Source organism: Diplotaxodon limnothrissa, linkage group LG11, assembly GCF_057381915.1.
Source record: "Diplotaxodon limnothrissa isolate DT_005_m linkage group LG11, D_limnothrissa_male_GT1.1, whole genome shotgun sequence".
NCBI classification, from domain to species: Eukaryota; Metazoa; Chordata; class Actinopteri; order Cichliformes; family Cichlidae; genus Diplotaxodon; species Diplotaxodon limnothrissa.
Window position 1 is genome coordinate 32993292 of NC_140606.1, and position 26835 is coordinate 33020126.

Consider the following 26835-nt stretch of genomic DNA (forward strand, 5'->3'; position numbering starts at 1 on the left):
TTTCATTAAAAGATCACAGGAACCTTCAAAGCCTCCAACTTTGCACACACACACACATACAGGCACTCACATAATGGCAGTGTGTTATCACCAGATGACTAAGACAAGAATAACCACTGAGGTCAGAAAATTGGACCTGAAGATTTGGAGTCTGAATTGGATGGAGGATTTGGTGAGCTTAGGTGCTTTCTGCACTCATGCTGGCTTTGTGTTATACGGTGAACAAATGCTGTTTCAGGTGAGGCTAGAGGCGTGATATGGTCTTTCTGAAGGTAACAGAGAATCAGTTTTTAAACCCTTACAGCTCAGCTTTTTTTTTTTTAGCTGTGAAGAACCTCAATGATCCAAAAAATAACTAGGTCATGGTCTCTAATTCATTTATTTGTTGCTGTGTGTCTAGTGCATCACCTCCTAGTGGTTGTTAAAATTAATGCCATCTGTTTACAGATAACACCTGAACAGTAGTTGTTTATCATCATCCTTTTGCAATCTCGTGCTTTTTTAGACACACCTTTTTAATGTCCTTACAATTTCAAGAATCTCCTAAGTTTTGGGAAACTACAACAGCAGCTTATTATCACCACTTAAGCTGTATTTTTGTAATTCAGATAAACTTTTAGTTGTCCACAGTATAGACTTTGTCTAATAGAGATTGACCATTATAGTTATAATGAAACATTCATAAATGAATATTTGCTTATTTCAATGAAATTCTTCTTTTTTTATATAAATGTTATCAAGTGATATAAGAAATTGCCTAATTTTTAGGAATTTATGCCTGTGTAAATTGAGGTCACCTCATTATCATACTTAGAAATCAGGATTGAGAGTTCACAAACATTCCAAGTCAAGAACACATTAGATGTGTATTTCTGTAGGTCAGTATTTTATCAAATCATCACTTAGGTGTCACTGCCGTGTCACTGTCGTTTCCAAAACAGAATTATTTGAGGTTGTAAATGCAGTTGTTTAAAAAAACAACACAGTCAGCAAAAGAAAATTGTAATCACAAACAGGAAGAAGAAAGTCTATCATAGATTTTTCATATACTTGGACAAAACAGGATAAACAAGTTGACTTCTGATTGTATCTATTCTTGATTAATCAGGCTTCCATTTCTGTATAATCCCGCACCTCTTTTAAGAAAAGTGGAAAGTAATATCACTGTACTATTTGCAGTGACTTCATAAATGTTTTACTGATATAAAATGCAGCAAATAGCACACGAACAATTCCCATGCTGGTCACTACCTGTAGTACAAGTTTTAGGTTCTCTGCTTCTGTATATGCCTGCTGTTCTCGCATGTAGAGGAAATTGGACTTCCTCTTTTTTGAGAAAAAAAACAAAACAAAAAACCAACCCATAAGGCAGGCATGTTGTAAAACCTGCACAGTCTCATTATTTAGAATAGTAACAAACCTATAAAACAAGACAATGTCATTACAATTCTGTTCATTAGTAAGAATTTTTTATCTTGTCCCTAATTGACGTGAAAAGATATAATTTTTTTATTTGTTTTAATCGCACTACAACACTGCTTATAGGATGCAGCAGGCAAAACTGAACAGAAGTGGGTTGGCGGGCAGTTTGGCGTAGTCCTGTTTGAAGCTGTTTCTCTTGTTATTGAGTAAAGGACCAGGGTTCTCCAGCCTATCAGCAAGGGAAGAGGATTCTGACATTATTGAGCTTTCGTCACTTGTTCTTCGCCTTTTTGGCTTCCTCCTTCGCTTGAAGTTTTGCTGAAGTGGTGGGGGGCTCATTAGCAGCTTTTCGTGTAGGCAAGGTGTTGCAGGGAAGGTCACTTGGGCTTGGTTTACCTTCTGAATATGCCTCATTGCCATTAATGTGCAGACTACAGGACATGTGCTTAGGATTGGTGCTAGTGCAGTTATACATTAGTTGAATTCACAGATACAACATAGAAAATGTTCAGAAATTCTACGGCTTAAAGCAGGCTTTGGTACATCTGATCACACGGGCAATAGTTTGGGAAAAAAAGTCTTATTTTCTTACAGCATCTCTCCTTCAAGTAATACTATTCCATTAAATGGAATATTTTCCCTCAAAAATAAAATGTGTGCATTTCTAATCCACTCTTTCAACAAATTGTTGCTTATTTTTAAGATAAACCTCGGGAAATAAGGGAAACATCACTGAGTAAAAAGTGCAGTTATGTTGCTAAAGTTAATGAATCTTTCCCCTTCTTTTTTCATTGTTTCAGGCCCAATGTGAGGCTAAGTTGTGTTCTTTGTAGGCAGTATTGCTCCTTCCAATAGACAAACACACCTTAAGTGCCTTCCAGTTTGCTTTCTGTCTCATACTGCAGGGGGCAATGAGCACAACTCTGACTAAATCAACAGGGGGCATCCTGAGTCCACACTGTGTGAAAAAGATAAGTGATTCTTTGGTGCTGACTGCTCTGCTTTTCTCTACTCACCCATTAGAGCTCATCAGAGTCTTTCTGTTCACTGCTGTAGTGCAGCTCTGCTGGGGGCTTGAATGATAGATCTTTCTTTCCTTTAAGCCAGTAGTTTTTCATGTTTACCCTGGAAAAATGTGGAAGATATATTATTTGATTAAAAAAAGAAATTCTTGTGTACATTTTGGAATGAATATTTCATGCAATATCTCAGAGAGTGGCTTAAGATAGGGGGCATTTTTTAGGAATACATAACAGCAATGTTCCCCTGAATTTTGCATCTCATCGTAAATTAAATTGCTTACAACTGCAGTTACAACAACAACAGAAAGTGTGTAAAGTTGTAATCAAAATGTTCATCTCAATGCTTTCTGGGAGGATAAGAATGCTTTTTTTGTCCGAAGCATGACCGACAGCAAAAAGATATGTATGCTTGGCTTCTACTCGCTTTTACAACAATTTTGCCCTTGGCCTCAGTTATATAGGGCTCATGCTCCAAGTGGTCTTTGGTGGTCTAATGTATGTGGATCTGCATGCCCTGCTCAGTCACACAAACACAAAACTAAGCTAAAGCTGGCTATTGAGATATAAGGCCTATTTGTTCTGAAATATCTTTTTTTGTGCAGTTTACTGAACTCGTAAATGACAGTTCTTTTACTTGCCTTGTGGGAATGTATAGCGAGGAAATTATGTCTGCACAAGCAGCTTCCTTTTTTTCCTTTTCTTTTCATCAAGAGCAGATTTCATACACAACATGACATCAACTTCTATTATTGTAAGTAATTGAAAGGAAATGAAGTGAATAGCATGTTGCATCAACCAAAGAGTAACACGCATAGTGGCATCATTACACGGAAAATGGTTTTCTATTCTAAACTATATGAAATTTGACTGCATGAAGTCATGAATATTATTACCGTTTTTTTTTATATTTTTGCTGTTGCTTATTTGGAACATTTTGCAGGACAGTTGGTTATTAACAAAGTTATTGTTGTCACCACTCCACTGCTTTTCATCCTTGAGGCTGCGTTAACAGTGTCACCACGCAGACAGTAGCAAGGCTTCTTCAGACCCGCAACGCCAGCCACCCCCATACTCGAATGAATACCTTTAGTGTAGTTATTGCTGACATATGAGAAGAGGTTTACATTTATTTCTCTAGCTTCCACCCATAGTTTAAGCAATTAATTCAGAACTAATTCACATTAATAAAAAACTCACCCATTCTTTCTTTGAAGGTGCAGTAATTTTAAATGTTTGCTATTGTTAACATAGCCATGATACATGTTTAATCACAATTAATAAGTGTCTCCAACCTGCAAATTTTCTGCCAGTTGAAAAACAAAGTTTTCTGTATAGCAGTGCTTCCTTCAGATGTTTAAAATCTAGAATATTAAAATTGAGCCAATAATGATCTACAATAATCTATCTCAGTACATGCTAGGATAGGCTTCACGAGAAGCTGATCAGAATAAGCTGTTTACAGAGTAGATGTACAGTTTAGTACAGTGATATTTTAACTTAGCTTTGTGTATATGTCACACCCCAGTGCAACATTACGACTTTTCATTTTGTTACAGATGGTAGGAAAACACATAAAACAGCTGTTCTGTTGCGTAGTATAGTACATTAGTCATGCATTGTTTAATGTTCCTTTAAATCGAAGCATTTAGATTTCCCCCGTTTGCTCTAATGATGTCAGGGACAAAATCAAAATAGAGACCCTTTGTGATCTGTGTATTTGAAAAAAGATGCATCTGTTAAACTTCTGTCTCTCAAAATTTCTGTTTTTGAACGGTTGCTTGAACATTGCTGAATAGCTGAGTAGATAAAATGCCAAAACCAAGACTGTTTGAAGTGCAAGGATCAATCCGCTGAATCCTTTCAAGAAGTATAGTTAATTGTATACCATCACCAACATATGAACAGCAATATTTAAACCACAAACATCCAAATAATCTTGGTGCCTTATGACTTTGAAGCCACCAAAGCTCCAGACAGTTTTACTGTTTCACCAACTCTGATTTGGATGTTATTCCCGGCGGAATGATCTTTAATATGGTCAATGTAGCTCCATTTATGCGATGTAGCTCCATGCTCACCATATCACAGATATGGTGAGCATGGAAGGTGCTCTTGTTAGGTGCACCTGCAACCACCATGTAAGCATCATTATTGTTTCCACCTGGACAGAAAGTGGAAATTCAAAGTGAAAATATAATTCTTTCTCTTGGCCAACAAATGCCAGAATGTGTTTTATGCTTTATTTTAAAACTAAAATATAAGATAAGATAAGATAAGATAAGATAAGATAAGATAACCTTTATTAGTCCCACACGTGGGAAATTTGTTTTGTCACAGCAGGAAGTGGACAGTGCAAAAGTTATGAGGCAAAAATTAGAATACAATAAGAATAAATACAGTACACAACTGTACAGAATAGAATAAAATAAAATACTATATACAGTAGAATAAAATAAAATAAATATACAATAAGATAAAAATAGAATACAAATACTATATACAACTGAGTAAAAATACAACGATGACAGAAAGGATTATTGCACTTAGTATTATTGCATATGTATGGATGTGTGTGCTTGATCAGTTAAAGTCTTTATTATGGAGTCTGACAGCAGTGGGGAGGAAAGACAGAATAAAACAAACAAACAAACAAACAAACAAACAAACAAACAAACAAAACTCAGTGTATAAATAAAGTCAGTAGGTATTTTAAAGTATTTCTAATTCATTAAATATTAATTTCATTTAATAACTCAGAAATGTATCATTTTTTAAATCATGTATTTATTCACATAAGTGATATTTTCCTTTTCCTTTATCAAATGAAGTGTTTCCACCTTTGCCCCATGTCAGCTGGGATAGGCATACATGGATGGATCTGTTTCCACAGAATTGCATGCTGAACAGGGAAAAGGCCAAATGTAACAATCATCAGTTTTTCTTTTATTTTCCAGAAATAACAACCAGACTCCTACACACTGTTCAACTCGCAATAAATATTTATATGTTCTGCAAATAAATATATTTCTCTGTTTGCAACCTGAGATGTGTTTCCCTCCCTTTCCTATTTGTTTTTCTTATCAAGTAAATGTGCTAAAATATATTTGTCATATTCTGAAATATGAAAATAGGCTTCAGACAGACCCTAAAAACTGCATATGTCAGATAATTTGGTTCAGAGTAATATACAAATACAATTGTTTGTGTTGCTTTCTTGGACTGACTTTGTAGACATTGTGTTTAAAATGTCAAAGACAATGTAGATCTCATTAACATGTCTACCACCTGTATGGGTGTAATGGGGATACAGATCTCGCTAAACTTAACTTTGTCCATGGACAGGACAATCACATCTTGGAAGACCCGGGACACAAGACGTGTATTTCAAATGATGACAAACCTGCACTGTTGCACTTGCCAGGAAAAAGTGCATTTAATTCATAAAGTGTTCTTCTGACACCTGAGTTCTTTTGTGAATGAATAAAAGTTACTTTAGATGCAAGATGTGCTTTCCCTGTGCATGACTTGGGTGCTTTGGTGATCATTTCTTAATAACTAGAACAGCAGGACTTTCAAATAACAAGAAAAGTCTATGACCTCAATTTCCCTCTTGACCATTTTTTAAATAGCATAATGTTTTTATATGTAGTTCAGACCAAGCATTTTTTTCTACCTGGCATGTCTCCAGAGCAGTGATTCCCTTTCTGAGGCGGTCAGCAACGACTTTACGGTACAGCCCAAAATCGCGTCTCTTCTTCTCTTTGTCCAGCTCCTTGAGAATTTCCTAAAGCTGAGTAAATTTTTGTTGCTTTTACAGGATGAGAAATGGGACACAAGAGTCTATAGTTACAGTCTCACCTCTTTTAAAGCTCAAAAATCCCTCTTTGCATTTTCTAATCCTCTTAATCCACATCTTTCCTGCATGACTGAAGTGGATTTAATGGGTGAAATCAATAGGGTAGCAAAGCTTTTCACCTGGGTTCACTTGGTCAGGTTGCTTTATGGAGAGCTGGCATTATTTTGTGCACTTAGTGTATCATTCTACAAAATCACTGATGCTTTAAGCCATACAAGCCTTTTACTTTTTATAAGGTTATGTGAGCTACCTCAAACTCCCTTTAAAATGCAGCATTGTTCGGTTCTCACTGTTGAAGAAAAGTCAGCTCTGTTGGCATAATGTGCTCTCTCTCCCTCTCTCGAAGGAATGGGCATTCTGGGTATTTTCTTCACCTGATCCAGGGCCAGCTGCAGCTCTGCTGATCGCTGTGTTCAGGCCAAAATCTGCTGTGCTAGAATCATGCAGGTTCAGATCGTTCACATAAACACCCATTTTCAGCATGTCCTCCGCAGTCTATACTACAAGAATAAAGAAAGAAAATGAGGCAGTGATTGGGAAGCACACAATTTAGTATCAAATGTCAGCACATTAGGCTAAAATGTGGAAGTTCTGTTTTTTCCACTGTTGCACAACAGAAATAGCCCATTTTCTGTTCTGTTCTGGATGTTATTACTTTTTTCTAATAAGCTGATATTAATAAAACCATTTCACTGTAAGGAAATCAAAGGAATATGCTGTCTTGAATTATCTTAAACAGTTAAACAGTGTCAACAGCAAATTAAGACCACAAATAGGAGGAAATCAGAATGTAAATTTGATATTAAGAGAGCTTGAAAAGACATTTGACCTCTTATCTAAGAGACTTCATAGGATCTAAAACTGACTGAGAGTCTGCTTGGGCCTATCACCAAGATGCCAAGATGTGAAAGATCTGTAAGATAGTCAAAAATGTGAACGCTGGGTTCTTCAAAAGAGTATCCTTTCTCTTTGAAGTGCAGGTGTACAGTAGAGTCTTGTCCTGTTGAGGTTGCTCTGCTATGTTGTGCCTTAATTTGTGGAGTGGTTGTGAGCAGGGCTAATATACTTTGTACTCGCCCTCACTTTGATAAGTCTCTTCGAGCACTCGGGGATATCTCATAGTATGAAGTCTACATTCTAATCTTCTATTTCTGGTCTTGATTTGTTGATGATGCTGTGTGATCCTTCAGGTAAAGAGAGCCTCAATTTATGTGTTTTTAATACTTAGAAGACAAAAAAATCGACTATAATGATTAAACATGATGTAGGTGGATCCATATTGGTGTTAGGCGCAATAAGCTACAGACTAACACGACTGTCTGATTGACCCTCTATATGGCCAGTCAGACATGATTAGACTGAATATACCCAGTCTTTCTTGCAGCTTGTGTTAGGTCTCTATTATTAAGGATGTGCCTAGATGTCTAGTCCTGAATCAGTATCATCAGTCACTATTGTCACAGTATGCCTTGGTCTTACATGGGTGTTCCTAGGAAGATGAGAATCCCACTAGGGGACTTAATCTGGCTCTTCAGGTGTAGAGGCTTCTTAGGAGGCTCCCACATGTCTTCAGAGATGGTCTCGCTACATTTGCCTGAATATCATTTAAGAGAGTTTTTTTAAATTGCATTTTAATTACAGAGGTTTTTTTTTTTTTTTAATAAAATTAATTAAAAATATTTTCATTAAGATAATTAAGGAGGGACAGTGATAGATTGGTTTTCCTAAAACAGCTATTTATTTACAATCCTACTGATAAGCACAGGGAAAGTAAGATATGCTGTGTTTTTGTCTTTTCAAGACAAAGGCTGTTTGAAAAGGGTAAAATGTTCTGACCAGTTACAGTGTGGAATGCCAACAATTTGATGTCCTCGCCTACGGAGTTGGCAGAGCTGTTCTACTGAGTGAGAAAACTGCTGCACTCTTCTACCCTTCATTTCCTCCACTGCCTTTGGCTCTGATGGAGGGTGAGAAATGGAAATTGTGAGAGGATAGGTGGCCGAATGAACCAGGAAAAGTTAACTATGCAAAATTAACAATGTGTCAAGATGCAAATCCAAATCACACAGTTGGGCAATAGCCGAATAACGCTGGCCGGCAAGAGGATAAAATAAAGGGGATATCCTCTCGAAATAATTATACACAGTATTGTGCTTCAGATTAATTTCCTTATTTCATTTCCTCTAATCCCCTTTTATTCTAGTGATGAATATTTGAGACATATTACTCAGTCTGTACTGGGTCTACAAGGTTTGCATAAGGGTCTCTTATGTACTGAAAGTTTATCTATTTCTTTCTACATTTTTAAACTTGATGGGGACTTTTATTTCCATCAAGTTGTGATCCCATTTACCGTATTAAAAATGTTTTTAATACACCATGAATTTGACATTGAAACGACAAGCAAAAAACAAATAAAAAAATGACATGGCAAGACCAGTACCCCTTTCTTCTCCTCTTTTTGCTTCGTCAAACTCCTTCCTTTCCTCGTCTTCCTCCGTACTGAGTTTCAGGATATTTATCTTCTGCTTGCTTTCCACCACAGATTTCGACAAAAGCTCAAACACACTGTTCAAATGGGCGTAGATCAACAAGTAGAAACAAGTAAGAAGATACATTTTTGTTAAGTATATTCAATAGTGACGATAAAACAGGAAGGTGGGACTTTAAACTAAATTTGAATTATGACAAATAACTCCTGCCAAACTCACATTATTCCAGCTGAACTCCACATTGGTCTGACCAGAGTGAACTCTTCATTGACTTTCTTGCCTTGGGGGTTGGCGAAGATCTCTTTGAAGCCAGTACATGTTGGTCATATTAAGATTTTGTTTCTTCCCAGTACACCAAGTAGTGAGCAAATAATTTGGATAAAGTGCTGGTTTACTGTTTCAGAAACATTAGCTCGAGGAACAGTTCTAGAATAATAAGGATGACAATGTCCATGTGAAGCCTAATATGACATTCACTTATATACCTCTTTTAACTCCCAAGATGTGTCTAAATGGATATTGCATAGGCACTTAGACTCTATTAAAAGTTGGTGGACAATTTTCTTCAACTGAGAAAACAGGAGTCCTTGTTTGTGGCCCTGACAGATTTGTGCCTAAGGTAATGGAAACTTTATATTCCTTTGTCACTGTTGCTAAATCTTCTATCAGGAACCTGGGACTTTTGACTCAGCCTTCACTTTGGATACTCACATGAAATCTGTGGTTTGCTCTTTGTTGTCACTCAAGAAATGTTGCCAGGTTAAGCTCTACTGTGTCACGGTCTGAATACAAAATTATTATTCATGCCTTTATTTCACCACATCTGGATTATTGTAATTCAGTGTTCGCTTGTGTTGGAACGTCTGCTGCGAGGCCTCTAACTACTCACATTTCACTGTTGCATTGCACTATTGTTGTGGTGGCTGACCATTAACTTCAGAGTCCGCTGTAAGATTCTGGTTTTGACTTTTAGAGCTCTGCATGGGCAAACACCAGTGTACATCAGTAAACTTTTACATCCATTCATCCCCAGCGGGTCCCCAAGGTCATGTGATCAGGGCCTGCTGGGTGTGCAGTATACAGGCCTGAGAACTAAAGGAGACAGAGTTTGTGCAACAGTGGCCCCCATAATCTGGAACGCTCTCCTACTGAGACTGAAATCTGTGGACTTGGTAATCAGTTGTTTTTTTTTAAAGCAGCTAAAAACTCATTTTATTAAACTTGCTTATGGTTAGTTTTTATCTTTATGGTTTCAGATAATGTTTTGTTATAAAGCACTTTGTCATATTTATCATGAACAGTGCTATAAAAATAACATAATATCCCAATTCACATGTTATATGTTCTATGGTTGTAAAAGCTAAAACAGAATAAACATTCTCAAAAAAAGTCCTTGTCAGGATTAATGGCCTCAAATGGATTGACATTTCAGTTAGTTTCAGGGGCCCCAGTTAACTATTTCTGGAAATTGATCAGTGGAAAAAAAATTTATAATGCCAATGATTCAACCATCCATCTTTGCTGTAAATGTGTGGGTCCATTTTTGCTCTTTCCAAAAATGCTGGCCTTTAGACTGAAATGATCCTCTGCAGAGAGTTTAAAAAAAATCCTGTTCTGTCTGGCAGCTTTTGCAATCAGAGTTGTGATCTGAATGCACTGTGGTGCCAAACACATTTTTCTTTTCCAAGAACAGCTATATAAAATCTTTATAGCCTCCTCTTGTTCATGTGAATCATTTATCTGTTTATTTTGTAATTTCTATTTGGGTAATTTCATTTATTATATGTTATAGTATGACAATGTCCAAAGCAGAAAAGGCAGGGGGGTAAAAGGAAGAGGGGGTGGGGATTTAGGGAGAATGCATAATGTATCACCAACTGCTTCACCTTCACGAAAAAACAAACATACAATACCTGGAACACAAAAATTTGAAAATGCACTCATATGTAAATTAACAGTCTTCTTGTAGTGTGAGTGTTTGTGTGTGTGAGAGAGGCAGAGTGCCTGTGTATGTGTCTTTGTCACAAATGTACTTGTAATGAGTAATGAGGGTGGGAAGCCACAATAATAGGGATTTATTTTTCCCAGTATGGATTTCAGTTGCCGAAATTCAAGAAATTTACCTTTGCTGATTCTAGATTTTGATACAAATTCTTCAAATGACATAAACTTTCCATCTTGTACAACATGTTCCAGATTTTTTTTAACCTTTTCTCTTGCCACAATGAAAAACTTATTATATTCTTCTTCTGATAAATATCTAGATTGTTCCAAATGGGTGTTAGTTTACATGGATAAGTGATACATATTTATTTTTTTTTTTTAGAATTCCCACCAGGCTGTCAGAGAAATGTTTAATAGTGGGGCTAATGAAAGGCAGTTTTACATTTCCACAGAATGCTTGTTCTAGGCCCAGCCAAGAGCTGTCGAATACGCTTGGTTTAAAACACTTTGAAAGATATAGCAATCTATTGGATAGGAAGTGGTGATAAAAATTTGGTAGTTCTACACCACCATTGTGTTTTGGTTTTAGGCTTATCTGTGATGGTTTGATTTTCCATAAAAAGTTCCAAATGTTTGAATCTAGTGATCTAAACCAAATAAGAGAGGGTTTATTAGGGATCAGTGAAAATAAGTAGTTTATTTTCAGCAGAATCATCATTTTCATGGTCTCAGCTCTTCCCATGAGTGATATAGGTAAAGTTCTCCAACGTGTGAGATCATCCTCCACTGTTTTTAATAAAGGAATATGATTTAACTGTACCAGGTCTGAGACCTTGGTGGAAAAGTTAATACCTAGATATCTAATGTTACCTGACTGTAGTGAAGTGGTGGTGTTTTGAAAATTACAATTCAAAGGTAAAACTATTGACTTACTCCAGTTGATCGAGTAGTGATTGTCTTTATAAGCGAGGTTTGTGAGTTCCCGAGTAAATGTAATACATCATCAGCATATAGGCTTATCTTATGGTCGGTATTTTCAGTTCTTTGATATCTACACTTTCTTAGATTACTGCTGCTAATGGTTTGATAAAAATAACAAAGAGGGAGGTGAAAGTGTCTGGTGCCCCTCTGTAGGTTGAAGCTTTGTGAAGTAAGATCATTTGTTCTAACACAAGCATTTGGAGTGCTGTACAGTGTTTTAATCCTGTATATGAAGAATGAACTAAATCCAAATGTATGTTTTCCAGTTTACCCAGTCAAATGCTTCCTCTGCATCTGGGGAGACAACTGTGGTTTCAGATTTCTTGATGGAACAATAGCCTATTATATATATTAGTCTGTGTATTATTCGATGAGTGTCTGCCTTTAATCAAACCTGTTTGATCAGGTTGTGTTATGAATGGAGTGATTGTTTTTCTAATTTTCTCTCAAGGACTTTGCAAAATATTTTAAGGTCTATGTTTATAAGAGATACTGGGCTGGATGGGGAAGCAGGATTCTTGCTTGGTTTAAGAAGTAGACTAATAGGCCATAAATCTTTGTAAAACTCTGCTGAAAAAACACCTGGATCTGGGGCTTCATTGTTTGGGAGATACTGTAGGGTTTCATGGATTTCAGAGATTGAAAGAGGTGAATCCAGAGCCACAATCTGTTTGTCATTTAGTTTTGCTAGATTTATATTGTTAAGAAATTCTGCGACATCAGCGTTGGAGGGATTAATCTGTGATGAGTATAAAGCATCATAAAATTCTTTAAAAGATTTGTTTCTTTGTTGTGGATCATGAGTAATGTTTTCCAACTACCTACTACCATCTCCAAAGTTCTCCCAAAGCAAACTGTGCATCAGAAGGTTTGTTCTTCTGTTAATTATTTCATTTAATACTACTTTTAGTTTTCTCAGGTTATTAATTACATGTTCTTGTGGTGAGGCAGCATAGGCAGATTCTAGTGATTAAATTTTTTGTTCTAGTTCTAATACCAGCATTTTTCCCCTTCTTTTTCTTATATGAACAGTAAGATAATATTTTGCCTGCCATTACTACTTTTCCTGCTCCCCATAAAACACACGGTGATATTCCTGGCAGGTCATTATTATTTAAATGCATTGCCCATTCCTTTTTGAAATAAATTAATGAAATCTTGTTCTTCCAATAATGATGTATTAAATCTCCAGCTCATTATTGGTGGTGTGACTCTTTTCTCTGTCAGAGAGATAGATATCGGTGCATGATTGTTGATAGTGATAGGATGAATCTGAGTGTCTGTGATATCCCTCAAAATGACACTGCTAACCAAAATCTAGTGTAAGTGAGACAGTGAGTGGTGTACTGGTGAAAAGGTGTAATCCCTGAGAGTGGGGTGATGTTGATATGAGCGCCAAGCATCGCAAAGACCAAATCACTCATGTATTGTTTAAGAATATCTGTAGACTGCCAGTTCCTTTGACTCACTCCAATTCTAAGTGTGGTGTCAAAGTGATCCAAAAGGGAAGAAAAGAAGGAAATGATCCTCTGCAGAGAGTTAAGACTCTTAACGAATTAAGAGCAACATAATAACAAGATCTAGGAGATAGATATTTATCTTCAGGAAGCTAATCAAACACATGAAATAAGCTATTCGCTCTGGAAGAAACATGCATGACATATTCAAAACTTGTTACATTGTTTCAATTTAATTGCATCTGTGCATGTAAATACCAGAGCGAGTCCCATTTCATGTAAGCCAATCTGAAATCACAAGTAAATATAGAAGAAAAGAAATGTGTACAAGTAACTGCAGACAATACTGACAGAATCATGCAGGTTTCACTAGGTTGCATAATTCATATTTGTTCCGTTGTGAATCCTGTCTTTACCCAGAGTCCCATCCCAATAAACACTTATCTAGATGCAGTAACCACTTGCTCTCCAAGTGAAAACACAAACGCTGCCTGGTGCCTCACTGAAGAGGATGATATCTTTTGCATGCTCAACAAACTGACATAGGGTCAAGATCAGGCATACAGTAGCTGGACTGATAGTTCAAAGTCTGAGTACCTACCACATATGTCATTTTCTCAGTTTCCTCCTAAGATAGGATTTCTACTTCAATATCTGTGTTGTAGAATTGTCGTCCCACTTAGGAGAGCTACCCTGCTGCAATCAGACAAGCGCATGCTGCTCATGAATGTGTAGAGGTCAACTTCGTGCACAGGAAATTAAGTTACAATCGGCTTGCGTAACCTTAATTTATGAGCTGTCTGTAGTAGGTTTATATTTAGTTTTATTTTAAATGAAGGACTGAATAGGTTAAACCTTTCCGTTTCAACAACTGTGCTCATTCATTTGTTGACAAAAGGTTTTTCTCTCCATTTCCTTAAAATACATATACATATACATATACATATACTCTTTGAAGTAGTTTGGCCAGATTAAAAGCAGAGCTTTGTTAATATACTACAGCAGCTATAGTATACAGTACATACACATGTACACACTTTGTATGTATACTATAGCTAGTGTAGAGTGTTAAAAAACACTCATTTTGTGTTTTTGGCACAAATTGGCCAAAATACTTCAAAGCAACTTTTATTGTTAAAGAACTTTTTCTTACTTGATCACACTTAGACCTGTTAGACTAGACTCTTTCCCAGCATGCAATAAAAAAGAAAGTCACACAAACACAGGAGAGATGTAAGCATTGCATTACAGATAGGTCTAGGGTTTGGGGTCAAACCAATTTCCTGTTGCTCTGGTAAACCATTTTGCACACCCGCTGTTTACCCCATCATGTTTCTTGTTACCTTTGACAAACAGGGTTGAAGCCCTTGCGGGTGCTGCGGTAGTGCAGCATGAGGCTCGTCTCACAGTCCTCCTCCACACAGAAACTTGGTGGCTGCAGCTTGGGGAAGCAAGTTGCCAAACTTATTGATGAAATCATGCACATTTCTCCCCAAAACCTAAAAAAATGGTCCCACGGTTATTCATAAGCAGTAAAACAAAATGTTGTTTGTATAATTTAAATAACATTTAATGTAAAGGTTTTTTTTTCATGTTGCCACAAAACTTAGTAGTTTGTAATCTGTTCCTACTCTGTGCTGTTTCTACACACTCCTCATTGGGGTTGAAGATCACAATTCAACCCCACTATTGCTATATAAGGTACTTATATACAGGTTTCCCCCCCCCCCTATATTACCTTGCAGGAACAAGTTGTCACTGTATAAAAGAGAGAATACCCTTTTTTGGGTATTCTCTCTTTTGTGCAGCATCATTAGTTTCTGTTCAGAATTTGATTATTTCTGTTTAAGTACAGAAATCCAAGATATTGTGAAGATTGTTCCTAAACCAAGCAATCATCACAATATACTGTGGCATGAAAAACAAAAACAGATTTATACATCTGATGTCTCAGAAACTTGAGATTGGGTCAGCTCTCAGTCTCCATAAAATAAAAAAAACAGGGCATACAGTTCATATTGAGTCCACATGTATTCATTGATTAGAACAAGATAATATCCTTTTTACCTGTGACACACACAACAGTCATGGAAACTCGGGCAGCTTCTCCAGACTCCAGCTACATCTAGGAAAGAATGTCAGGGAAAGTATTAAACAAAAAACTGCTATAGCTGTGCACACCCACTGCTGCTTTGTTTTACACATACTGTAAAATTTTATTGTTATAGAAAATACAAGGCACTGAAGATGCATCGCTAGGTAATCAACCAGTGTGTAATGCTTGTAACCCATCAGTTATCGACAATAAAATCCATAAAATGAAGACAAAAAACTCTGCAAAGCATGAAAAAGTGCAAAGACAAGGCCCCTTACCTACATTCACTTAGTGCTGTATTACCCAAGGCTCTCCGACTGTGCCTGCCAGCATTACCCAGTGCTGAGAGTTTCCACCTGCAGCTGACGTGTGCTCTCCCCTGACTCTTGGATGCCAGGTCAATAGATGACCTCATCCAACATAGTAACACCAAGGCATGTTTGTGGCAGGTAATAAAAAAATAAGAAAGTTTAATTTGTGAGGCATTTGTTAAGAAAGAGGTCTGTGGCTGGTTGTGACTGGTTATGGGAATCCCTTAAAAAGAAGCTCAGTTTCCATGTTAGTTCACAGTGTCAGGCTCATTATCCGAAATTAGCTTGTACTCTTTTGCAAAAACTCATTAGGGCTACAGGTTGTTTGACTAATTACTTTAAATTTGCATAATTACAGTCAGGTGCACATTAAACTGACAGGCATTGTGTTGAGATTAGCATTTGAAAGGTTTTGTTGCTTTGTGAAGTGTAGCTAAATGGATCCATTCAAAACATTCGGGCCTCCTGTTAAGGCTACTATTATCTACCCCTTGATCAGTGAAGGTTAAAATTTGACAAACATTTGTGTTTTGACTCATATCATGACTGTTTTGACCACCAGAAAGTACTTTTGCATTTGAAAAGAGTATTTTGTCATACTGGAACAGGCACATATGATAAGTGAAGCTTTATTTAAAATAACAAAAACAAAAGAAAACAAAAAAAACCTGTCAGCTATTGGGGCTTACTCAGTTTCTAAGATGAGGTAAATATTTAAACATATCCACAAGGGGGCACTGTTACAACATCTTTTATTTATTACTGGCTCTTCTTCTGCTTCCACTGGCAGAAATTAAAAACTAAAAAATGTGTGGCTGTGGCCTTTTGGTAAGGCCAGACAGCGAAGATCAAGCATTCTGTCATTTTCTGACATTTGTGGCCTTTTATATTTGGCCTGTTGCAAAATATACAGACCTAGTTCAAAATATCCTTTTACTCCATGAAAAGACTGGTTTAAGTCATGAACAAAGAGAAATACGTTTTTTACTTTAACTTTTTTAATATTTAAATCTTGACCTGGAAGGTTGAGAGACTTACTCCTATCATGTGGAGGTCTAATTAAGAAAACACTTTGAGCCATCTAGCCACCGCTTTCCACCGCACCTACTCTCCACCAGGCAACCAAAAGGGTGATGACAGCTAACCTGTAATACCTGCTCTGAGCGATAATGAGGCACTCTCTGTTCCATTTATTGTATGGCTTCCTGCCCCGTTCCCTGCCTCTTTCTTCCAAGCTGTCCCCTATATTCTACATGCTGCCTTCTGTCTTTAATGGCCTCTAGTGCAGCTTTTACCACACTCTGGTCTGGGAGGTCTGCTGCTGCCTCTTAGCCTGGGAACAGAGGGAGATAACAATGTGCTGATGGTGCCAACCACAACTCCACACAGATACTGTGAGAGCTTTCATTAAAGATGACATGACTCATCTTCTTTTGCTTCACCAATATTACACCCCGCCTTCCTTCCGTTCTCACAAAGACAGAAGTGCCGCTGTTTCAAAAGGTGTCCATTCATACCATTTTTCAAACGCTAACAGGGAGCCAAGGAACACCTCCCTCCTATTGTTTGATATGAACAACAGAAACACACACAGCAACACACTTACACAAATGGGCACCCAGCCCTGTTTTTCCTATTACTCCACCGCATGCACTGGCCGTATCTTTTTCACTCTTACTCATATATGTTTCTTTTCTGTCCTTGCTGGTTATCTGGGCTGGCTGACGCTGATAACTCCCCTAACAGAGCGGGGATCCAATCTTTGGAGAGAATCGGGGTCACTGGAGGAAGCCATGCATAGTTGGGCTTATTCAGCTACGGCAAAAAGATAGCGGTTTATATAAGTTTTATATCATCGAAGCACGAAACGACTTCACCATTCAAATAAGAGACATTGATTAAAGCATCAGCACAAAGCACAATCAGGTTATTGGAGCATTTCAGCAGACTCGGGCGATGGAGTTATCGGGTGACAAACTCGCACCATAAACTGCTGCTTATATTTTATAACCAGCAGCCCTTCAAGATAAAATTACACATCCCTTTGCTGTAGCAGGGCTGTGACTGCACTAAAGCTGCAGGTATGAATTCTGCGATGTGACAAAATGGAAATCTCTGCCTCTGTGGAGGAGCTGTAACTGCTGTGACCCTGTGGTGGAATACTTAATGGGAGTCTATCTGTATCCCAGCCGTCCTATCTCTCAATCCACTGAACCATGCCCCCCACACCTACCCCTTTCTCCCCCGCATGCACACACACACGCGCGTGCACACACACCTCCCACTGCAAACGAATATTCCATATTTATCCTGCACAATCCCATGATACCACACTCTTATTGGTTTTACTGTAGACACAGCAGGAGCTGCTCCATAAAGCGACGCTAGCTGAATGCTAACAATGTCGAAGCATCTTATTGTGACTTTATGCAGCAACCAAGGTCCTCACTTTTGCTGTATTTATAGCTCCTCTGTGAGTTCTTCCCCCTGTCTTCCCTCCCTCTCTTTTCAGTTTCACCTGTCAGCATCTCTATCTTTCCCCGTACTCTTTACTTCACCTGATACTTTTCCCTCTCTCTCTCTTTTTTTACTATTTCTACAAAGACCAACTCTCAGTCTCTTCCAACACCAGCTGTCTCCAGCTTTCCACCATCATTTAAGGCAGCGTTTCCAGATTATTGCTATGATTCATCAAATAAGGAGCCGTGAAAACGTGTTTTCCATCTCCTTGATTCCTTAGTTTTTTGCACATTTGTCACACTTCAGATCATCATACAAATGTTAATATTAGACAAAAATAACCAAAGGAAATCCGAAATGTAGTTGGGTTGGAAAGTGTAGCTTTTTTTCCTTTCATAAGAGATGATTTCATTTATTAAAGGAAAAAAAGATCACCAAACCTGTTTCACCCTTGGCACAAAGAACTACAATCAAGAATTTGCTTTTACTGGCAATGTTTTTTTTTTTCCATATAACTGTGAGTGATTTTTGTCCCAGTCTTCTCTGCAGAATTATTTTAATTCAACCACATTTGAGGGTTTTCAAGCATGAAAGGTCCGATTTAAGTCCAGACTTTGATTAGGTAACTCCAGAAGCTTTATTTTGTGTTTTTCTTAGCCATTCAGAGGTGGACTTGCTAGTGTGTTTCAGATGTTTGTCCTACTACATAACCCAAGTGTGCTTGAACTTCAGCACACTTGGGTCCTTCATGGTTTTCTTTTAGAGAGCGGAATTGCGGATTTGTTTTGGTCCCTAAAGCAGCCTAAGAATATCACTCTAACACCACCATGTTTGACTGTTGGTATGATGATCTTTTTATGAAATGTTATGTTGCTTTTATGCCAGGTGTAACGGAACTCTAAAAAGTTAACAGATTGTCTTGTCAATCCATAGAATATTCTCTCAAATGTCTTCAGGTTATCAGGATGTTTTGGGGTTTCGCGCTGTTTTTGATCAGCAGTGGTTTTTTCCTTTGAAATCTCTCATTGATGCCATTTTTCCTCAGTCTCTTTCTTATTGTATAATCATGAACACTGACTTTAATTGATGCAAGTGAGGCCTGAAGTTCTTTAGATGTCATTCTGGGTTCTTTTATGACTTCACTGATAAATTGTTGACGCTCTCTTGAAGTAATTTTGGTAGGCTGGCCATTCCTGGGAAGTTTCATCAATGTTCCAGTTGTTCTGCACTTGTCGATAATGGCTCTAACCGCAGATTGCTGGAGTCCCAGAACCTTAGAAATGGCTTTTTAACTGCTTCCAACCTAGAAGGAGGTTAATGACTTTGTCTCTCAGTTGCTTCTTTAGATTGTGGTATGATGTGTTGCTTTTGGAAATCATTTAACCAACTTTAATTTATCAGACAGACTCTATTTAAGTGTTTTCTTGGTTTAACATATCTAGTAACCCCCCGTCTGCGTTACTCTGCATTAATTTAACTGAATCTTCCTTTGACATTTAAAAGCATGTGGTGTGAGGATGTTTTTACGCCTATTTCTGTGTGCCATTGCGAGGTGAAGGTAACAGCACCTGACCAAACGCTGCTCATATTCACTCAGTCTCTCTACAGGCCCTTTCAACTGCAACCAATGGAAATACAGTGCTCTTGGAGGTGTAAAAATAGTGTCAAATCCTAACAAAGGCAATTCTAAAACTAGAGATAGGAGAAAGGGAAGTGCGTAGGGGGGGTGCTATTCGGAAAGAAAGAGAATTCAGGGTTCCGCAGTCTGCATATAAATATTCTATTAACTTCAGCTGGCTCCATAACGGTATGGCTCTGCGGTTTTGTATTCAGAGCCTAGAATTTGAAATGAAATTATTGTGGAGGTAGAGAGGGAAGTATTGGTGGTGAAATAGCCGCTTCCTTTCTTCCAATTTTCTCTTCTTCCCTCTTTCGCCCCTTCTCCTTATCACGGGTGACACTAATCCAATTTCAGCTCTGCTTGTGACAGCTCTAACGTGGTTTGGTGTACCGATTCCACCCGCCTTATGCACCCACATAAACACATAAGTGGTTCATGCACACTTTGAAAGGTCACATACAGTATCTACACAATGCACACGCTGAGGGATACATATATGTCCAGGTGTGCACTTTACAATGCATACGCACAAAATCTCACACACATTTGTATGACGTTCAAAACACGACTAGTAACACAGTATGAAGGGAATCTTTGCTCAGGTTCTAATGTATCTATCAGCAAGACTTACCAAAATGAGACTGGAAACCCATTCTAAAGGCAGCTACAGTAGTAGCTGTCCGGGCCAATTTTTCTTTTCCCACCCACTCATAAAAACAGTAAGAAGGGTAAATCATCATCATCAGACACTGGTCGATGGTTTTGAGATTTGATGAATGCTATCCACGCGAACGTTTTTACCTGCTAGAAGCCTTTACCTGCTTCGAGACTACAAATCAAAAAGCTTCCTTAATCAAAAATAATTTCAAGAAACAAAAATCTCCACAATAACATGCCTTTCCAAAAACTGTTACTTAGTTTCTCTTAATAATGCACAGGCTTCATTCAATATTGGAAGAACTGATCCTTTAAACCCCACTATATTACTGTGATAGAGCAAAACTCAAGGTTCACTTGCTGCTGAAAGCTTGAGCAATATCTAAGTAAATGACAAAATGCTATAGTATTGTATTGTGGCAGTAATATAATTCCAGAGTTGAGTGTTTGCTTTACTTTCCAATCACATTCTGCCATATTACTAAGAATTCATTAACTGTAAAAATACACTCCAATTTTGTTAAATTAACATGACTAGACTTCTGAAGCAGATTTAGACATTGTGTTAGTCTTTCTTTTACTCTCAGCACGAAACATGGCTGTATTGCATCAGCCTCTTGGGGATACTGCTGGTAGAGAAATTAGTCTCTGTGCGCCTTCCATGATGGATTTCTCCCTCTTTGATTATTGAATCTTGGTGCAGAATTGTGAGATTAGGAATAAGTCCATGGCTCTTTGATTCAGAGTGACTGACACCAATGGCTGACATTAACCGATGGTATAGAAATTCCATTATAGTTGCTGGAAATGAGAAAATTGCACTCCCATACAACAAACTCGGTAAGAAATGCAGCACGACACCAAAAATGTTCTTTAAAGGTCTGGTAAAAATATTACTGCTCAATAGAAACTCAAAATTGGGTTGTGAACTGTTAATTGAAATCTGTAGATCTTTTAACACACAAACACAAGGCTGCATTTTTGTTTTTTACCTCAAGAATATATTGCATCACTTCACAATTTTGTAGGCCTCAACCTTTTATTGCTCTTATGTCCAGATTTCTGGCAACCCAAGATTGAGGGACCTCCAGTGGCTGTCATATCATCAGTGAGTTATGACTTTTCTTCATCAGAGATGTGGCTTTAAGTAGTATGACATTGTTCTTGAGCTGCTAAGCCTTGAATGAAGGATGGTAAACTTCATGAAGCAGGAATATGTGGGAATGGGAAGGAAAGTTTAGTATTTCTATACAAAGAATCATATTGAATATTTCTTAACTTAAGACAAGTTAACAGCAGTTCTGAAATCATAGTTACTCTGTCAGAATGTATTTTTTGTATCATATTTACTTAAGCTGGCATGTGTAATATGGTTTATAACAAGGATATTGCTGGATTGGATTTTTCCTTCAGTGTCATAAATTCAATGTCTAAAAATACTTGAATTCTGATGATACTATATTTCTTCCATAAGCCAGTGATCTGTATTTGGTAAATTTAGTCAAGTCTGTGTGCAAAGGCAGCATTTCACCAGAGTTAAAGCATTTTCTTCCAGACAAGAAATTCAATTGTTACTGGAGTAACTTCAGTTTGCAAACAGATGCTACAGCTCCGTGTTGATTTCACACCTAGATTGTATTATTAGTAGGCAGGAGACATTGCATGCACAGAGTGGGTGAAGTAAGGACACTGACTGGGGAGGGTGGCGGCATGGTATTTAATTCAGATTATGACTATCAGTACTTTATGCATTTGCTCCATTTATCTGTTTTCTGTCTGTGGGTTTCTGCATTAACTGACTTTTATATGTAATTTACTGCTCAGCCATCTGCCCACATTGATTTTTATGGTCCAAACAGCCCACACTGGAATGAATGACACCGAAAAGCAGATAATTGAGCACATTGTAAGTAATGCTGGCATCAATTCTGTTTTGATTTTATGCTAAAAATAGGTAGTGACTTCACATGCAATTTCATAAATGACAACCATTTGGCACATTGCATTTTATATTATTCGTACAGATCAGTTCACAATTATGATTTGTGTATTCTTGTTTTGCAGGCTTCAAAAGTGGAAACAGAAAGTTCCAGTCGTGGAAGTTTTTCTGCCCCTGTGAAGTGGCAGGCAAAGAGTACGCACTGAGAGAGTGGTTGTGAGGTAAACAAAAGTTTTGCATTTTATTTTGGTAACTTGAACAAGTGCTGAAGACAGCAGTTCTTCTCTTACCTGGTATTGTTGCATTGACCACACAGCACAGGAAACAGGAGACAACAACTTAAAGATGATAAACCTTCAGTGCTTTCCTTCATCTCCTTTTGTAGTTTATTGTTGCCACATCAATGCACATACACAGTGGCACACACACACACACACACACACACACACACACACACACACACACACACACACACACACACACACACACACACACACACACACACACACACACACACTTTCCACACACCATTGAGCATCCCATTTCCTATTCCTATCCCCCATGTTTCCACTGAGAGTCCTTTGACAGTTGTCATCATCCCGAACGTCTCTAAGAGTAGCACATTTATTTTTTTGCGTGGCTGGGTATTGGTGTCTAAATAGGAGGCAAGGTCACAGAGTGTTTGTGAAGATGGTCCCCAGAGGATACACTGACAAAACAAAAGATGGTGAGACAAAAAGCCAACATTAGTTTCCAGCAAGAGAGGTAATTGCATCACAAAGAAGTAATTTAAAACAGGGTCATAGCCCGGCTGCTGTAGGCCCCTTTACGTTTGTGCATGTGCAGTCATGTTGTACAGGGAGTGCAGAATTATTAGGCAAATGAGTATTTTGTCCACATCATCCTCTTCATGCATGTTGTCTTACTCCAAGCTGTATAGGCTCGAAAGCCTACTACCAATTAAGCATATTAGGTGATGTGCATCTCTGTAATGAGAAGGGGTGTGGTCTAATAACATCAACACCCTATATCAGGTGTGCATAATTATTAGGCAACGTCCTTTCCTTTGGCAAAATGGGTCAAAAGAAGGACTTGACAGGCTCAGAAAAGTCAAAAATAGTGAGATATCTTGCAGAGGGATGCAGCAGTCTCAAAATTGCAAAGCTTCTGAAGCGTGATCATCGAACAATCAAGCGTTTCATTCAAAATAGTCAACAGGGTCGCAAGAAGCGTGTGGAAAAACCAAGGCGCAAAATAACTGCCCATGAACTGAGAAAAGTCAAGCGTGCAGCTGCCAAGATGCCACTTGCCACCAGTTTGGCCATATTTCAGAGCTGCAACATCACTGGAGTGCCCAAAAGCACAAGGTGTGCAATACTCAGAGACATGGCCAAGGTAAGAAAGGCTGAAAGACGACCACCACTGAACAAGACACACAAGCTGAAACGTCAAGACTGGGCCAAGAAATATCTCAAGACTGGTTTTTCGGACTGATGAAATGAGAGTGAATCTTGATGGGCCAGATGGATGGGCCCGTGGCTGGATTGGTAAAGGGCAGAGAGCTCCAGTCCGACTCAGACGCCAGCAAGGTGGAGGTGGAGTACTGGTTTGGGCTGGTATCATCAAAGATGAGCTTGTGGGGCCTTTTCAGGTTGAGGATGGAGTCAAGCTCAACTCCCAGTCCTACTGCCAGTTTCTGGAAGACACCATCTTCAAGCAGTGGTACAGGAAGAAGTCTGCATCCTTCAAGAAAAACACGATTTCCATGCAGGACAATGCTCCATCACACGCGTCCAAGTACTCCACAGCGTGGCTGGCAAGAAAGGGTATAAAAGAAGAAAAACTAATGACATGGCCACCTTGTTCACCTGATCTGAACCCCATTGAGAACCTGTGGTCCATCATCAAATGTGAGATTTACAAGGAGGGAAAACAGTACACCTCTCTGAACAGTGTCTGGGAGGCTGTGGTTGCTGCTGCACGCAATGTTGATGGTGAACAGATCAAAACACTGACAGAATCCATGGATGGCAGGCTTTTGAGTGTCCTTGCAAAGAAAGGTGGCTATATTGGTCGCTGATTTGTTTTTGTTTTGTTTTTGAATGTCAGAAATGTATATTTGTGAACGTGGAGATGTTATATTGGTTTCACTGGTAAAAATAAATAATTGAAATGGGTATATATTTGTTTTTTGTTAAGTTGCCTAATAATTATGCACAGTAATAGTCACCTGCACACACAGATATCCCCCTAAAATAGCTAAAACTAAAAACAAACTAAAAACTACTTCCAAAAACATTCAGCTTTGATATTAATGAGTTTTTTGGGTTCATTGAGAACATGGTTGTTGTTCAATAATAAAATTATTCCTCAAAAATACAACTTGCCTAATAATTCTGCACTCCCTGTATTTTGTTACATGTACACACGGGCTTCCAGTGGTGTAGCGGTTCAGTCAGCAGTGCGTGTCGTAAATCATTCACACAACAATGCGGCAGAGGCTTGGAGATCACGGCTGAAGTATTGTTTACACTGAAATAATGGGTGAACTTCAATCTCAGTTTTAACCACATTCGTCACTAACTGTCATTTAGCACAGCCTGAAACCTAAGAATTCTTACTTGCAGGTCGATGATAATGGTAATGAAATGCTTTGTGGGTAATAATGGGTCATGCTTACTACCCAGCCACTCTGTTATTATTTCAGAGATAATACTATATTATTCAATAATAATTGAATAATACTTGACTGGTCAACTCTTTTTACTGTAGTAAAGTTTAGTAAATATAACAGTTTTGTCAAAGATGCTGGTGCCACTGCACCTCTCATGTCAATAGTAAAGTAAAGTAAACCTGCATGGTGAGTGTTACTTAATATAATTAAAAAAACATCAATAGTGATATTTTTATTGTTATTCAAAATGATGAAAAATGAGTAGACATAATTTCCCTATAGGTAATGTTCAGCTTTGATACAGCGATATGTTCAAAGAAAGTCATAAAAACTATTTTTACAATCCAGTTAGCGAAAATGAAAAGTTTACAATGCAGCAATAGCATGGTTTGTCTTTTGATGTATTATATATGATGTATTATATATCCTTTTCTACCCAAAACTAATAAAAATAACTGCACAGTTTATTTTTCAGTGTTGGAAAATCAATTCTAGAAAAGTAAGAAACAAATGTCAGAGTAAAGATTAAAAAAAGGTCTACAAACATGTATATCACAATACTTGGCCATAGAATATCCAGAAAACACAACATAACAAAGAAAAAACAGTCTAAAATGTGAATTGTCCTTAAAATAAAATCTTGGCAGCACGCAGCAGTAAACAGGTCATCTGGCAGGCAGCGAGTCCCAGTAGCCCTCTGAAGCTGGTTAAACACCTCCTGCTGGATAAAGCAGCATGGTGCTTTTGTCTCGACACTGAAATGGTGTGAGTCTGTCAAAGCCCTCTGCACGCTCCCCTTCCCAGCACAGGGGCTGATGATGAAGCCCTGCAGCATGGGTTGGGAGTAGATCTATAATCCTTTTTATTTCTCTATAGATTCTTCTGGAGTGCAGATGATACAAAAAATTTGAACTTGACCCTCGCTGTCCCCGTGCAGTGGGAGGTCCTTTTATCATTCATGGCTGTGTGCATCAGTGTCTGCTGTCATCTTTGCAGCAATGTCATTCTTATCTAAGATGTTTGATGTTTTAGGCCAGTCTGTTCACACTAAAGAGTAAAAGACAAACAAAATTGTATTTTATTTACTTCTTACAATTGTCACCAAGTCAGAGATCTACATTTTTTACCTTTTGATTTTGGGCAAAAATGCTTTTAGCACACCAGGAAACATCACCATCATATACAGTGGTGTAACATTGAGCTTTATAATACAATGCTATGAGACTACAGCATGTGCACTGCAATAATGTTACACAAATACATAAAATGTATTAAAACAAAAAGAGACAAACATAAAGAAAAAATGAATTCTCCAGATTTGAATGTCACAAAATTTGATTTAAATCATACGCTACTGTTGTTCATTATTGTATCTCCATGTTTTGGAAATCAGGTGGCCTATTAGTTTCTATTTTGGTATAGATTAAAGATTACAAATATATATATAATACATTTGATGCTCAACAAATCTATGTCATATATCTAAAGCATTTACTCGTCATATAAATGTGAATCTTAAGGGTTTGGCTAAAAGAGAAGTACTATAAAGGCATAGCAGTGATACTAATATAGTGCAATGGCGTACATTGTTTTGTTGTAAAACTCATTAAACTGTGTGAGACATTGTTGAAAATGAATGTGTTTTGCCATAATGTTTTGCCCTTGTAATGTGTTGGCTTGTTTGCATGCCAGTGTAGATAAGACACTGCTGTGTGTTTTGCCAGTGTGTTCAATGTATCGCTGTGCAGCTCATTTTGGATGCTGTGAGGCCAGGTCTCTGCCAAGTGATTGGGTCTTAGCAGGAATCTCCTCACAGGCGGTAAATGGATACCAGATTGTTGATCTCATATGTTTAAACTCATTAACGAGATGCATGCTAAAGTGCCAGGATGCATATCTGTGTA

The 26835-nt window shown here is 37.9% G+C and overlaps 1 protein-coding gene across 1 annotated transcript; it reads right to left on the reverse strand.

The window, feature by feature from the left end:
• Nucleotides 1-1539: 1539 nt before the first annotated feature.
• Nucleotides 1540-16770, reverse strand: LOC146623297 (soluble guanylate cyclase 88E-like). Its single transcript, XM_085364941.1, is given in 25 exon segments — nt 1540-1696; nt 1698-1880; nt 2449-2540; nt 2848-2958; nt 3419-3528; nt 4436-4493; nt 4496-4605; nt 5665-5688; nt 5691-5717; nt 5720-5808; nt 6119-6252; nt 6675-6732; nt 6734-6795; nt 7367-7484; nt 7780-7894; nt 8137-8228; nt 8230-8257; nt 8744-8888; nt 9012-9031; nt 9034-9093; nt 12300-12456; nt 13776-13870; nt 14525-14625; nt 14627-14673; nt 16726-16770. Coding segments are annotated over 25 exon segments (2238 nt in total).
• Between the last annotated feature and the right edge of the window lie 10065 nt (nt 16771-26835).